This window comes from Loxodonta africana, chromosome 10 (assembly GCF_030014295.1).
Source record: "Loxodonta africana isolate mLoxAfr1 chromosome 10, mLoxAfr1.hap2, whole genome shotgun sequence".
NCBI lineage: Eukaryota > Metazoa > Chordata > Mammalia > Proboscidea > Elephantidae > Loxodonta > Loxodonta africana.
Genome location: NC_087351.1, coordinates 110,418,292 through 110,433,830, shown reverse-complemented (window position 1 = coordinate 110,433,830; position 15,539 = coordinate 110,418,292). Strand labels below are relative to the sequence as shown.

General features: G+C 41.0%; 1 protein-coding gene across 11 annotated transcripts in view; it reads right to left on the bottom strand.

The window, feature by feature from the left end:
- MOK (MOK protein kinase) overlaps nucleotides 1-15,539 on the bottom strand; it is a 62,842-nt gene that overhangs the window by 29,608 nt on the left and 17,695 nt on the right. For 5 of the 11 annotated variants that reach the window (XM_064292959.1, XM_064292958.1, XM_064292957.1 and 2 more), the window contains 4 exons: nucleotides 11,472-11,538; nucleotides 9,214-9,328; nucleotides 1,773-1,862; nucleotides 26-96 (listed from right to left, as the gene is read on the bottom strand). In XM_064292959.1, coding sequence (XP_064149029.1) covers nucleotides 26-96; nucleotides 1,773-1,862; nucleotides 9,214-9,281 — 229 coding nt within the window. In that variant the 5' untranslated portion in view covers nucleotides 9,282-9,328; nucleotides 11,472-11,538. The remainder of the gene's footprint in view (nucleotides 1-25; nucleotides 97-1,772; nucleotides 1,863-9,213; nucleotides 9,329-11,471; nucleotides 11,539-15,539) is intronic. The other 6 variants (XM_064292961.1, XM_064292955.1, XM_023546550.2 and 3 more) reach the window with 2 other exon arrangements.

Here is a 15,539-nt window from a genome sequence, read left to right as displayed (position 1 = left end):
TTAGCTTTCAAATTATTCTACGTACCTCGTATTAGCTCATAAATATTCATGTCCATAAGTTCACAGATTAGTGCAAGAGAACCAGATTTTCTGTCACTGAAGAAAAAAGCAGGGTTTAAAATTTTTTTCTTGCCTTAATCAGAAAATACAATCAAATATTTAATTCATTTCTAAACATTTTCAGTGAACATAAGGCATTCCCACATCAGACAAAGACAGCAGCATAATGATTAAAACAGTGGAGGTTTTGATTTTAAATCAATATTTAAGGTAAAATTAATTTAAAATAATAGTAAAACCCTACTTAAAACAAAAATTCTAAAAGCTTTATTTTTTTAAGAGATGCATTTTGAAAACATAAAACTATCAACAGAAAGGAGAAATTAGGTTGAAGAGTTGGCTAAGCAAAACAATAAAAAAAAATTAATTCATTCTCTGGGTAATTAAATTACTCTTATGTAATTGGGATCAGTATATGATGGTGGTAGTAAGAAGTGAAAACCAGTCAGGGAGAAATGAGACAAAGAGGAGCCCCACCAAGTGGTGTGATGTCCAGCTTCTCATGAGTTCAAAGGAACCTTCGAGAGTCCTACGGACCTGAGTAGGGGAGCCCGTGTCTCCCCAGGACCCTGCTCTGGGAGCCTTCCAGAGCTGCGGGGTCCTGCTGTCTTTCAGGTTGTTAGGAGACCCCTGTGAGACACGCATGCAGCATCCTTGTCATTACTGTACACAAACTATAGCCCCCTGAGATGAATTCTAAGAATACTGCTGGCCAGAATGTCATATAGCTATGGCCAGACATTTCATTTGGAGTTTTGAAATGTTCAGTCCTTTGATTAAAATCTCCCTGCACTTTAATTTGTCAGAGACCAGACTTCCTTTGCTGGTTTTACAGGCTAGGCTCCCTCAGGAGCTGCAGCAAGGCTTCTACATCAGGGCATCAGGCCGCCCTGGCCCACAGGAAGGAGGCCCCCAGGGCCATGGCCTCTGCAATCCTACTTTGGGTCCAGAGTGCAGTGTGGGCTGTCAGGAGGAGCGTCCTAGAGCCAGGCAGGCACTGCTGGAGAGGCTGGGCTCTGTCTTCTCAGGTGGTAGGTAAGCCTTATGGAAACCATCTTATAACCAGAACAGAAATGAAAACTATACAAATTATAGTAAGAAAGTCTACAGGAGACTGTGCAGACCTGGCGGAGACTGGTGGGGATGAAAAGAGACAATCCTTGAAAAAATCTCCCATCAGTGCTTCCCCTACTAAGTCAGACTCACACTGAAGGCCTTGGGACTCACCAGTCTTCATCCACCAAGACATAACTGAGCACAGGGGAGAAACCAGGTGAGCCACGTGTGTGTTCATGCTACAGAACCACCTAAACCAAGGCACTGATTTCCACATCAGGAATCAGACAAAAATGTAACTTAAAATGAAAAGTATTCCTCTCTGAGCTACAAAGCAAATATTTAAAATGTCCACACGGTTTTCAAAGAGAGCTGGTGGCACAGTGATTAAGGTGCTTGGCTGCTAACCAAAAGGTGGGTGGTTCGAACCCACCAGCTGCTCCTTGGGAGAAAGATGTGGCAGTCTGCTCTTGTAAAGATTACAGCTTGGGAACCCTATGGAGCAGCTCTACTCTGTCCTATATGGTCACGTGAGTCAGAATCAATTCGACGGCAATGGTTTGGGTTTGGCTTGATACCAAGGTTTTCTTTCTTAAAAAGAGATACAATCATTATCATCAAATGCAGATAATCTTTAAAGCCCCACATGTACTTACAAAATAACTTCATGCAACGTAAGGATATTTGGATGTGGGTTCAGGCGCCTCAGTGCTTGTATTTCCCGTAGATTGTTGACTTGCTCAATACTATTTTGTAGGTAAAAATAAATAACTAATTTACGATTTAGGTCACTTTAAGGTTAGGGTTATCAAATCATTATTTATTAGCCATGATCATGATCGAAAAAAATCACACATTTTTCAAGTAAGTTAATTAGGTTTTATTTCTCCCATTAGAAGTTGAAGTTAAACCTAGTGGTTTCCGCATTATCTTATAAAATCAAAGTTCTTACAGCTTTGGACATACATTAAAATGTTTCTCATCTAAGCTCATAAGAGAATACCTTGGTCATTTCTTTTACAATTAACAACTGTACAAACAGATACTAAAACCTCCTGTTGATCAGTTTATGGAAACTAACCACCCAAGCAATGTACATGCCATCTGAAAATACACATTTCAAAGTCCCATGAACAGACCCACCCTCCTTATTTTAATGAAGCTATACATTCTATTTCCTTCACCTGGTGACAGGTGTCCTCTCAGCAGGTGTGCCCGTACCGCAGGCTGCCTGATACTGTTTTCACATCCACAACCACGCCAACTACAAGTGCTGCAGAGGCCACGGCCTGAGGCTGGCTGCTTCCCCACCTAGACAGACTCCTGTCAAGATATGGCCTCCCCCTGGGGTGTGCCAGTGGACTCTCCCCAATGGAATGACTAAATCACCAGGAACCTACATCTTGGAGGCTATGAAAGCAGCTAATTATAGAAATATGCTTCTTTCTTTGAGCTGGAAAAACTCTTTTCTACTGATTTTATTATATATATAACATTTTGTTTGGTTACTCAGAGAGTAGTTATGCCCAATGATATATTATTGTTGTTTTAAATCAGTCTCGCTAATTAGTCTTTCTCAAGCTAACCAGTAAATGGGAACCTAATATATAAGAAAAGCCTGAATATAGAATGGCCTGAAGATAACACTTTCTGACTAAAAAAAATTAAGATCGCTTTTCATTACTTAACCCAATTTTCTCCCTCACAGCCAGGATGATATTCAAAATGTTAACAACTTGCACCCCATGGTCAACAGCCATCAGAAAAGACACAGCCCAGTGCTAAAGCAGGGTACTAATGGCCCTTGCTGATCCAGGCTCTAACCCTTTAGTTGCTGGACAGCAGGGGGATCTGGGGAGCCCTGGGTGAGGGACCAGGCAGTGGGGTAGAGGAGGGCAGGCAGCAAGGGTGCAGCACTCATTTACCAACCAGAATGTGAGTGTTCCCAATGCCAGTAGCCCTCATGGCCATACGGTGTGTAAGAGACCAGAGCTTGATCTCCTCTACTTCGTACAGGGTCTTCTCATACCCCCTCAGCTTAGTAACTATCCCACCACTTGCTCCTCACCAGCACCCTGGCCCCACAGAATCAGCACCTCCCCTAAACGCCTCTAGAACAGTACTTCCCAAAATATGCCCCACAGGACATGAGTTCTCTGGAAAACAAACACTTTGTGAGGAAACATCACCTTCAAGAAGCTTGAGAAGTATGCCCACTCCTGCCCCTCTTGGAAAGTCACAATTTAGGGTAGAAGTTAAAGGCACTAAAGTCCTACAAACTGAAGAAAGCAGTTCACCTGTTTAAACCAACACCTCCCCCAAAAGTTTTTGGCCCCAGGTATCCTTTCCTTATATACTATCTATTTACCATCCCACAGAACTAGGGTTCCAGAGAACACACTGCTCCTGACCATCCTCTGAGTGACATGCTAGCAAACAGCTTTTTTTCCTGGGGACAGGGAAGTGAATAAAGATACCAGTAAAGCACAAAGAAGAAAAAAGTTCACACAAAATATTCCTTTGGGGCATCTACGCAACTAGTTGTAGAGCATTTTTGATTTGCTTCCCAGGGGTCTATCCTGGGCAAAGGCCACAAAGCCTCTTCCTGGGGCCCACACCGTGAGGGGTCCCTGACTCAGGACTACAAGGTGGGAGAACCCTACTGCGCCACCTGGCGCCAGGTTGCCTATCTCCTGTGGCATAGTGCAGGTCAGTGGTTCGCAACTCAGAGAGATTTTGCCCCCCAGGGGACATCTGGCAATGTCTGGAGACATTTTTGTTTGTCACAGTTGGGGAGGGGTGATAGTGGTATCTAGTGGGTAGAGGCCAGGGATGCACAGGACAGCCCCTCATGAGAAAAAATTATCTTGTCCAAAACGTCAGGAGTGCTGAGGTGGAGAAATCCTACTTTAGGTGGAAAGAGCAAGAAACTAATTGGAGTCAGCAGTAGTTCTAATATTTGAACACCCTATCTGAGAAAATTGGTTTTTGGAAGTTGGTAATCAAAGAGCCACGCCACTTAGACAAATACCTACTCTTCTCATCTGCAATGTGAAAACCAGTCATCACAGCCCCAAACCTATTTTGCTTATTGCAGAGAGAACTCCTTTATGCCTCTGCAGGCATTCGCTCAGAAGCAGTGAACTGAGACAGACACCGAGAAAGGTACATTCATCTGGGTATTGCTAGCCTTTGTTCAAACAGCAGTGCTCAATAAAATTCAAATGAGCTGTCCCTTCTTGTAAAAATCATCAAAGAAAATGATCTCAAAGTATTAGAACCAACCCTTTTCTCTGACTAGGGTTGCTTTGGATTTTGTGGTCAGATGACATTTGGGGCATTTTTTTACTGTCCTGGTGGAAACAGAAAATGTCACAGAGTTGACTATAAAAGAACGTAGGTAGTCGTTGCTTTGGAAAAAACCCAGAGGGTATCTAACATAAATGGAACTTCCCTACAACTGGAAAAAAAATTATAATTACCAGGTCTAAGCATCTATGAAATAAAAAATAAATTTGAAATGCCAAAGCTTCATTTTACTGGAAGAATTATGTTGTTACTGTTAGATGCCGTCGAGTCGGTTCAGACTCACAGCAACCCTATGCACAACAGAACAAAACGTTGCCTGGTCCTGTGCCATCCTTACAATCATTGTTATGCTCGAGCCCATTGCTGCACCCACTGTGCCAATCCACCTCATTGAGGGTCTTCCTCTTTTTCTCTGACCCTCTACTCTACCCAGCATGATGTCCTTCTCCTGGGACTGACCCCTCCTGACAACATGTCCAAAGCATGTAAGATGCAGTCTCACCATCCCTGCTTCTAAGGAGCATTCTGGGTATACTTCTTCCAAGACAGATTTGTTCGTTCTTTTGGCAGTACACGGTATATTCGATATTCTTCGCCAACACCACAATTCAAAGGCGTCAGTTCTTTTTCAGTCTTCCTTATTCATTGTCCAGCTTTCACATGCGTATGATGCAATTGAAAATATCACGGCTTGAGTCAGGCTCATCTTAGTCTTCAAGGCAACATCTTTGCTTTTCAACACTTTAAAGAAAGAGGTCCTTTGCAGCAGATTTGCCCAATGCAATGCATCTTTTGATTTCTTGACTGCTGCTTCCATGAGTGTTGATTGTGGATCCAAGTAAAATGAAATCCTTGACAACTTCAATTTTTTCTCCATTTATCATGATTATAGGGAAGTGTTATAGGGGAAATAAATTTAACTAATCTAATCTACAGAAAGAAAAGTCTTCAATTAAGGTGAAAGAAGAAAGTAACATTTACTAGTACCTAATTCTGGGTGGTTAATGGTCGCTATGAGTCAGAATCAACTCAACAGCAACGGGTTTGGTTTTTTCTTTTAATATATGTCAAGCACTTTTTATAATAAGTCATAATAATAAAATGGAGCCCTGGTGGCACAGTGGTTAAGCACTCTGCTGCTAACCAAAAGGTCAGTGGTTCGAACCCACCAGCTGCTCCATGGGAGAAAGATGTGGCAGTCTGCTTCTGTAAAATTTTACAGCCTTGGAAACCCTATGGGTTAGTTCTGACTCAACATGATGGCAACAGTTTGGCTTTTTTTGGTTTAATATATGCTTAACACTGTATATAATAAGTTTAATAAATGGTTTTTGAATCTGAAAGCACAAATCCTATTCATTTAAAAACTAGACTCGGCCTCAAGAAAATAGGGTAAGATGAGTCCACGAGAAAAAGTAGAGTCAAACAGAAACCAAAATCGTGGGAGAAAGATGTGGCAGTCTGCGTCCACAAAGATTTATAGCCTAGGAAACCTATGGGGTTGCTGAGTCGGAAATGACTCGATGGCAGTGGGTTTGGGTTTTTTTTCCTTATTTGATTCTTTGCCACCCCGTGGTATGGATGTACCGTAGGAATGTCACCCATTCCACTTTTTTACTTTGTTTACAGCTGTTTACTACTGTGAATGACGGTGTAATAAACACCACGGGGGGAACCTCCCCACAAAGACAATGCCAGGCTCAGATGGTTTCACTGGTGATGATTTCAAACATTTAAGGAAAGAATCCTCATAAACGAACTTTTCCAGAAAATAAAGGAGGAATGAACACGAAGGCCTGCCAAGAATCCTCCCCATACACAAATGAAATTTAAAAAAAAATAATAATGACAACACCGATTCAGTTGTATTTTATTAAAAAACTTTTACTTATTATGGATTTTTACAAGAAAACTATGTGTTCTAATCAACACTTTCAAAGTGAAGGGCAAAGAACCTAAACTGTTTCTTGAGTACAGCACATGACACACGCAGTAATGAAGACTACCACCTACTGGCCCTTTCCTGTGTGCCCACCCCTTGACAGCCCCCTCAAGTTCAGCACCCTCTTCCATCCTCACAGGCACCTCCTGAGGAGCAGCCACAGCTCAGGTGGACGGGCACTTTCAACATGTCGGGAAGCTGGCAGTGCTGGATCTGGGATGTGCTTCTCCTCCAGGAAACCCACGCCCTTAAGCAATACCACATTCTCCAGGAAGGACCAGGGGTTCCACAAAGGAACTTCTCTAGATAAATTAAGTACCCCCCTTCAAAGAACTGCCACCTGAAACATGCTAATCTTTTTATGAAAACCTTTCTGAAATGTGTTCTAGAAATCTCTACACCCTGCAAGCGCACTGTGAATAGTCTAACCTCTCCTTCCTGACTGGTCCCACAGAGGGGTGGGGCAGCACTACTCTGCAGCAGTAACCTCAGGAGCCCCGCAAGTCTGAGGCGATTTATCTAGTGCAGAGCCCCACACTGTCTGCTTTTTCTGTCTTTTCCTTCTTCACTAAGATAACAGCTGGCAGGTCCTTCCACTGTCTGTAAGTGTGTCTTCCCCTGAATCAACTTAGCGGGAGCCTGACAAGGATTCCGGCCCCTCCTGAGGGGCAGATGCATTGCCCCTGCTGCTCTAAGCCCTTTACTGGCTACTTGGGGTTTGGGATGGACTTTTCAGAGGTTTCCGAAGTTTGCTCTTTAGATACAGGGTCATCAGTACACTGGGCATCAAAGTCTCTTACGATTGGTTTACAGGTAAAGATGGAGTGGCAGGAAAAGATAAAGGGAATACAAAATACACAGAGGAAAAGCAGAAAATCCAGTAATTTCAGATTCCTTAGTGTCACGTGCTCTGGGCAGTGAAGAACAGGGACTTTGCCTTGGTGAAATCTAGATTCAATCTGGCTCTGCCACCTACTGTCCTAGCGTGACATTAGTCAAGTTAGTTCATGTCTCTAAGCCTCAGTCTCCTCAAGTCTCCTCACTGGAATGTCATAAGGATGAAATTACGGTTGTTACTGTCCTCACATACTGATTCAATCTGTCTGCTGAGCAAATAACCTGAGAAGCTGGACTATATGAAGAAGAACGGGACATCAGGATTGGAGGAAGCCTCATTAACAACCTGTGACGTGCAGATTAGCACAACCTTGCTTGTTGAAAGTGAAGAGGACTTGAAGCACTTACTGATGAAGATCAAAGACTACAGCCTTCCATATGGATTACACCTCAACATTAAGAAAACAAAAATCCTCACAACTGGACCAATGAGCAACATCATGATAAACAGAGGAAAGACTAAAGCTGTGAAGGATTTCATTTTACTTAGATCTACAATCAACGCCCACGGAAAGAGCAGTCAAGAAATCAAAGAATGTATTGCATCGGAAAAATCTGCTACAAAAGACCTCTTTAAAGTGTTAACAAGCAAAAATTTTACTTTAAGGACTAAAGTGTGCCTGACCCAAGCCATGGTATTTATCTTCAATCGCCTCATATACATGCGAAAGCTGCACAATGAATAAGGAAGACCAGAGAAGAACTGACGCCTTTGAACTATGGTGATGGTGAAGAATACTGACTACGCCACAGGCTGCTAGAAGAACAAACAAATCTGTCTTGGAAGAAGTACAGCCAGAATGCTTCTCAGCAGGGAGGATGACAAGACTATGTCTCACATGCTTTGGACATGTTATCAGGAGGGACCAGTTCCTGGAGAAAGACATCATACTTGGCAGAGTAGAGGGTCAGCGAAAAAGAGGAAGGCCCTCAATGAGACGGACTGACAAAGCGGCTGGAACAACGGGCTCAAACGTAACGATGATAGTGAGGACAACACAGTATCGGGCAGTGTTCTACTCTGCTGTGCATGGGGTCACTGAGTCAGAACCAACTAGACAGCATATAAAAAAAAACGTTGTTACATATACACTTTGATGTGATTAACTCTTCTATACTAGTTTTCTGATCTGAGAAACAATTTTCTTACTAAGAGTTTGAAATCAAGGTTTATACCCCAAAACACTGGCTTCACATTAATGTGGAGGAATTACTATTTTTTTTAATATTGCTTTAGACATTGAGAAGTTTTAACTCCTTTGATATTAATAATAATTAAAAAAAAGAAAAAGCTGAGCTTTGTCCTCTTTATTGAAAAGTTTAACAGCTATAATGATGCTAGCATTTACTTCACTATTCTGATGGAGTTCCCCAACCACAGCTGAGGACTCGTTAGTGCGCTGTATGTAAGAAGCAGACAAAGCCCGACTTCAGGAGAGACTCTGAAGGGAAGGGTCACGGCAGCCCTCCAGGGGAGCAAGCAAGAACCACAGTGCTCCTCCACAACCAGCAGCTAAGCATTCCCAGGGAGTAAGTGTTCTCAGTCCTACCTGGAAATTACTGTTCAATATATTAAAATATTAAATGTTTCCCAGTGGGGTTCCTTTCGATTGCAAGGACCTTGAATACATTTAGACTAGAGTCTCACATACAAAAACCCAACACACACACACACACACAACTTTTAGGAACATGAAGACTGTTTAAAGTGAGGCATACTTTTACAATTTACATTTTTTGTGACCATTAATCATTGATATTACAGTAAACCTGGGCAGGAGTAAACTCCAGTATGGTAAATATAACATTAGCCCATAATTCTCATTGCCCAAGGAAATCTGACCACATCTTGTCATTAGTAAGTGAACGGCATTTTCCCACTGAGACAGTCTGAGCCCTGATGTGGAGCGGTGTCTCTGCTCAGTCTGAAGCTGCCTCTGGCCACCTACCTTTCAAAGTGCTGCTTCATTTGTTTACACGCATAGTAGTTTCCATCTCTCAGGCTCTGCATCTTCATAACTTCAGAAAACGTTCCCTCTCCTATTTTGCCAATAGTTTTATAGTCTATAAACAAAAATAATCATATAATAAAATGTTATTTATGCACAGACTTGGTACTCTAAGAAAAAAAATCTTTTTATCTGTAAGATAATTTAACAGCAATACAGGTAGTCTCCGACTTACAGCATATTCGAGTTATGACTAATCGCGCTTACAGCTAGCTGTCTTTTTTTTTGGTACATCTTATCGTTAGTAAATGTACTACATACAGTGTTGCAGCTGTAATTTGCTGATGTTATCATTCTCAGATGTGCACTCACAGATGTTCAAAGATTGGATTTATAGTGATACTGGTAACAAAAGGCAATAATAATCAAAACTAAAAAATATATATATTTGTCTTACACTAGAAAGGAACCCATTGTAAGTTAAGGGCTGCCTGTACATTAAGATTTATTTCTCCTATTTTCCCTAAAGTTTAGTGTTCCCCTCATTTTAGGAAAAGCTGAAGTGCTGGACTATATGTTGGCAACAAAGTCCCACTTCCTCCTAGTCTATGTGCTTCCTCGTATACCCAGGCAAAAAGTCTGGGAACCACATTGCCCAGAGTCCCAGCCTGCAGCGAGAGGCACAGCTACCCCCACCAGCTTGGGGAACCAGAAGAGTGCAGAGGCCAGGGCTTCGTGGGCAGGAGCTGGGCTTGGCATTTGGCAGATCCTGAAAATCACCCTCTGGTATTACTGACAGCCCAGGTCATCTGCGGCAGTTCCTGGAATTCTTTTATTTCCTGATTTTTCTGAAAGCTGTTGGTAGCTTTCCCTGGCTCTGCCACTGCCACCACGACCACCCCAACACCAATAACAATTCTGTAAGCCTCTAATTCCGTATGTTAAATCCCTTCCTGTTTGAAATACTCAGTTTGTGTTTTCCTGACAGACTCTCAACTGATACAGAAATGAGTACCCTGAAGAAGGGTGCTGCTGTTAACAAAAACCTAAGTGACGGAGTGAGTTGATTACAACTGACTGCCTTTAGCAAGATATTTCAAGAAGATAAGGTCAGGTGAGAATTGCTGATTTTCATGCAGAACTGGAAAGGAATGAGGGAAGCCCAGTGAGCAAACATCTCATTAGGTTGGAAAAGCTTCTGTAGCCCAAATAACAGAAGGATGTTGTTGCATGCTGTCAAGTCAATTCCAACTCATAGTGACCCTGCAGGACAAAACAGGGTCCCATAGGGTTTCCTAGGCTGAAATCTTTATGGGAGGAGATCACTAGGTCATTTTCTCCTATGGAGTCACTGGTAGGTTTGAACCACCAACCTTTTGGTTAGCAGGTGAGTACGTAGCCATTGCACCACCAGGGCTCCTTAACAGAAGAATAAGACTGTAAAAAACCTGGGCAGAAACAGCCTATGGGACAAAGTGCAGCCCGGCAGCAAAGATCCCATGGGGACGGACACATTCCCACCAGTCATTAGTTTCAGAGCCTCAAGGAAGCACCTTGCAAGTGGAGACAGGGAAGCACAAGAGCAAGGCCACAAGAAAAAAAGGCAGGCCTGAGACCATGTCTAGAAATGAACCTGAGTGCAGTGATTAGCACCTGGGACTGACTAAAGGCAAAAGATCAGACACCTATTAAATTTCTGCTGCACTGCTACAGAAGCAAGCCTGGACTAAAACAGCCCCTCTTCACCTTTGGACCCCAAATCTGACCAGAAGAAAGCAGGCCTCAAAGCCACCTGGCCCCACAGCAGGACATTCTCCCAACACTCCCTGTACGGATGGCACATTGTCAGCACCTAGTATGAATTCTTATGTGAATTAGCCAACAGTAAAAAGGTACTAATTTTTTAGAAGTTACCATGGTTATATTAAAAAAAAAAAATTTTTTTTTTTTTGAAGTTCTTATCTGTTACCAAGATACACTGAAGTATTTCCAGGTGAAATATCATGTTTAAGATAAGCTTTAAAACACTCCTACACATTCCCACTCACTATTCTACTTGCTGAAAGTATAAATTGGTATAGCCTTTTTGGGGGGCAATTTGATAATACCTATTAAATCTTTAAAACATGCCTACCCTTTGACCTAGCAATCCCAATTCTGGAATTTATCCTGTAAAAAATACTTTCTCAAATGTATATGTATGAGGATGTTCAGTGTAAATTATTTAAGAGAGAAAAACTGGTAACCCAAATGCCTACCAGTAGAGGACTGGATAGATCAACACAGAAAACTCAGTTGGGTCTCTATATAACAGCAATGAGCAACCTGAAAAGGAAATTAAGAAGATAATTCCATTTACAATAGCAACTAAAAGAAAAAAATACCTAGTAATAAATCAGAGAGGTGACTTGTACACTAAAAACTATAAAACATTATTGGAAGAAACTAAAGATGACCTAAATAGACATTTTGTGTGCATGGATTACAAGACTTAATATTGTTAAGATGTCAGTACTAACCAAAACGATCTATGGATTCAACACAATTCATATCAAAATTCTTGCAGCCTTCTTTGTAGAAATGAAAAAGCCAATCCTCAAATTTATATGAAATTGCAAGGGACCTTGAACAGCCCAAGTAACCTTGAAAAAGAAGAGCAAAGTAGGAAGACTCCTCACACTTCCCAATTTTAAAATGTGTTATGAAGCTACAGTGTTTCAAAACAGTCTGGTACTGGTATAATGATAGAACACATAGATCAATGGAATAGAATTGAGAGTCTGGAAATAAACTTGCACTGCGGTCAATTGATTTTCCACCAGGGTGCTCAGTCCATTCAATGGGAAAGAAGAGTCTCTTCAATAAATGGTGCTGGGCCTACTGGATTTCCCCACATGCAAAAGAAGGACACTGAACCCACACCTCATATCATACACGAAAACTAACTCAGAAAAAAAAAAAAAAAGGATCAAGGGCCTAATTGTAAGAACTAAAATCATAAAACTTTTTAGAACAAAACATAGGCATAATGCTTCAAGACCTAGTTTTCAACACATGGATTCTTTGATATGACACCAAAAGACAAGCAAACAAAAGACAAGACAGATAAATCGGACTTCATCCAAATTAAAACCTTTTGTGCAACAAAGAACTTTATCAACAACGTGAAGAGACAATCTACAGAAAGGGAGAAAATATTTAGGAACCATATACTGATATGGGTTGAATATCCAGAATTAAAAAAAAAAAAAAAAACCCTACAACTCAAAAATAAAAAGACAAACAACCCAATCAAACTATTAGCTAAGGACCTGAATAAACATTTCACCAAAGAAAATACACAAATGGCCAATAAGAACATGAAGATGCTCAAAGTCATTTGGGAAATGCAAATCAAAACCACAATGAGATATCACCTCACTCCCACTAGGATGACTAATCAGGAAAACAGAAAACAGTAAGTGTAGGTGATGATGTGGAGAAATTGGAACCCTCATCCATTACTGGTGGGGCTGTAAAACCATGTAGCTACTATAGAAAACAGTTTGGCAGTGCCTCAAAAAGTTAAAACACAGAATTACCATGTGACCGAGCAATTCCACTCCTAGATATATACCCAAAAGACATGAAAGCAGGAAGGTAAACAGATATGGGTTATACGTCAAAGTTCATAGTATTATTCACAATAGCCAAAAGGTGGAAACAGCCTAAATGTCCATGAACAGATGAATGCATCAACAAAATGAGGTACACACATACAATGGCATATTACGCGGCCATAAAGAGAAATAACGCTCTGATACACGCTACAACATGGATGAACGCTGAAAACATCATGCCGAGCAAAATAAGTCCATCACAGAAGGAAAAACATTGTATGATTCCACTCATATAAAATATGTAGAACAGACAAGTGTATAAAAGTGTACTACAAGTTCAAGTTTCATTAATAAGCCTAAATTTATCAGTAATTACCAGGGCAGGCAAGAGGGGCGGGGGAAGGGAGAATCACTGCTCAGGAGACCCTGAACTTCCGTTAAGGGTGGTAGAAAATTTAGAAACGAATACTGATGATGGCTGTACAACACGAAGAACGTAATTAATGTCACTGACTTGTACACACAAAAATGGCTGAAACAGATAATGTTTTATTATATACATTCTACCACAATAAATCATTTGAAAAAGGAGTCACACAGTAAAGACCGATATATTTGACTTCACAAAAATTTTAAATTCTAGTACCTCAAGAAACATCCTAAAAATGGTTAAATAAATTACGAAAAAAGCCATGCAAAGAGATATTATATAGTAGATAAAGAAGAATAAGGGAACAATCTTTCAAAGTGTATTATTAAATGGAAAAAACAAGGTAAAGAACAGTGTCTAAAGTACCCTAACATTTGTAACTAAAAAGTATATACACTGTGTGGAGAGAACAAGGGCTCCCCAACAATGTTCCAGTCCTAATGCTGGAACCTGTTAATAGGTTAGATTGCATAGCAGAAGAACCTAAGGTTGTAGAGGGAATTAAGGTTGCTTTTTTTTTTAGTTAAGGTGGTTTAAAATAAGGAAAGGTATCTGTCAGGGTTGTAGCCTTTCACCAAATTTATTCAATCTGTATACTGAACAAATAATCTGAGAAGCTGGACTATACGAAGAAAAACGAGGCATCAGGACTGGAGGAAGACTCGTTAACAACTTGCATTATGCAGATGACACAACTTTGCTTGCTGAAAGTGGAGAGGACTTAAAGCACTTACTGATGAAGATCAAAGACTACAGCCTTTGGTATGGATCACATCTCAACATAAAGAAAACAAAAATCCTCACAACTGGACCAATAAGCAACATCATGATAAATGGAGAAAAGACTGAAGTTGTCAAAGATTTCATTTTACTTGGATCCATAATCAATGCCCACGGAAGCAGCAATCAAGAAATCAAATGATGTATGGCATCGGGCAAACCTGCTGCAAAAGGCCTCTTTACAGTGTTAAAAAGCAAAGATGCCACTTTGAGGACTAAGGTGCACCTGACCCGAGCCATGATATTTTCAATCGCCTCGTACTCATGTGAAAGCTGGACAATGAATAGGGAAAACCAAAGAAGAATTGATGCTTTTGAATTATGGTATTAGTGAAGACTACTGAATATACCCTGGACTGCCAGAAGAACAAACAAATCTGTCCTGGAAGAATTACAGGCAGAATGCTCCTTAGAAGGGAGGATGGTGAGACTTCATCTCACATACTGTGGACATGTTATCAAGAGAGGCCAGTCCCTAGAGAAGGACATCATGCTTGGCAAAAAAGAGAAAGACCCTCAATGAGATGGACTGACACAGCGGCTACTGCGACAACAGGCTCAAACGCAGCGATAATTGGGAGCGTGACGAAGGGCCGGGCAGTATTTCATTCTGTTGTACACAGGGTCATTTAAGTCCGAATCGACTCAACAGCACCTAACAACTACAATCGGCTCACCTTAAAATAAGGAAATTATCCTGGATTATCTGGTGGGCCCAATGTAATAACATGGGTCCTTATAAATTAAAAGGGGAAGCAGAGGAGTCAGAGTCAGACAGATTTCAAGATGCTATGCTGCTAGCTTTGAAGATGGAGAAAGAGACTATGAGCCAAGGAGTACAGGTGGCTCCAGAAGCTGGAAAAGGCAAGGGAACGGATTCTCCTTAGAGCCTCCAGAAGGCACCCAGCCCTGTCGGCAACCTGACTTTAGCCCACTGAGACCCATCTCAGACTCCTGATCTCCAGAAATGTGAGATAAGGAATCTGTGATGTTTAAGACGCTAAGTTGGTGACAACTTGTTGCAGTAGCAAACTAGTACACACACCCACACATCTGTGCTCATGTATACACAATCTCTAGAAGGAACGCAAGAAAGTCCTCGCAGTGGATGCTTCAGGGCAGGGAGTCTGGGTGGCTGGGGGATAGAAGAAGACTCACTTTTCACTACATATCCTGTGCTTCTTATTTTACGCTTTGTATATGCGTTATTTATTTTTAAGAAGCAATTAACTAAAAACAATTTAAGGGGCAAGGAATATTTTCCTTATGGATTCCTCAGGGAGAATGGATTATGAAACTAGAAACTAAGGACTTATTTTCATATAGTAATATCTTAAAACAAATTACAATCTATGAAATAAAAATAATCTATGAGAAAATTAAAAATAACAAAATAAAAACACAGGCCAAAAAAAAGTAAATGAGAAACTAGCATGAGATATTTATAAGCAATAGGTTAAATGAAGAGCTAGTATCCTTACTGTACAAGGGTTATTATAAGGTAATTAAGTAAAATT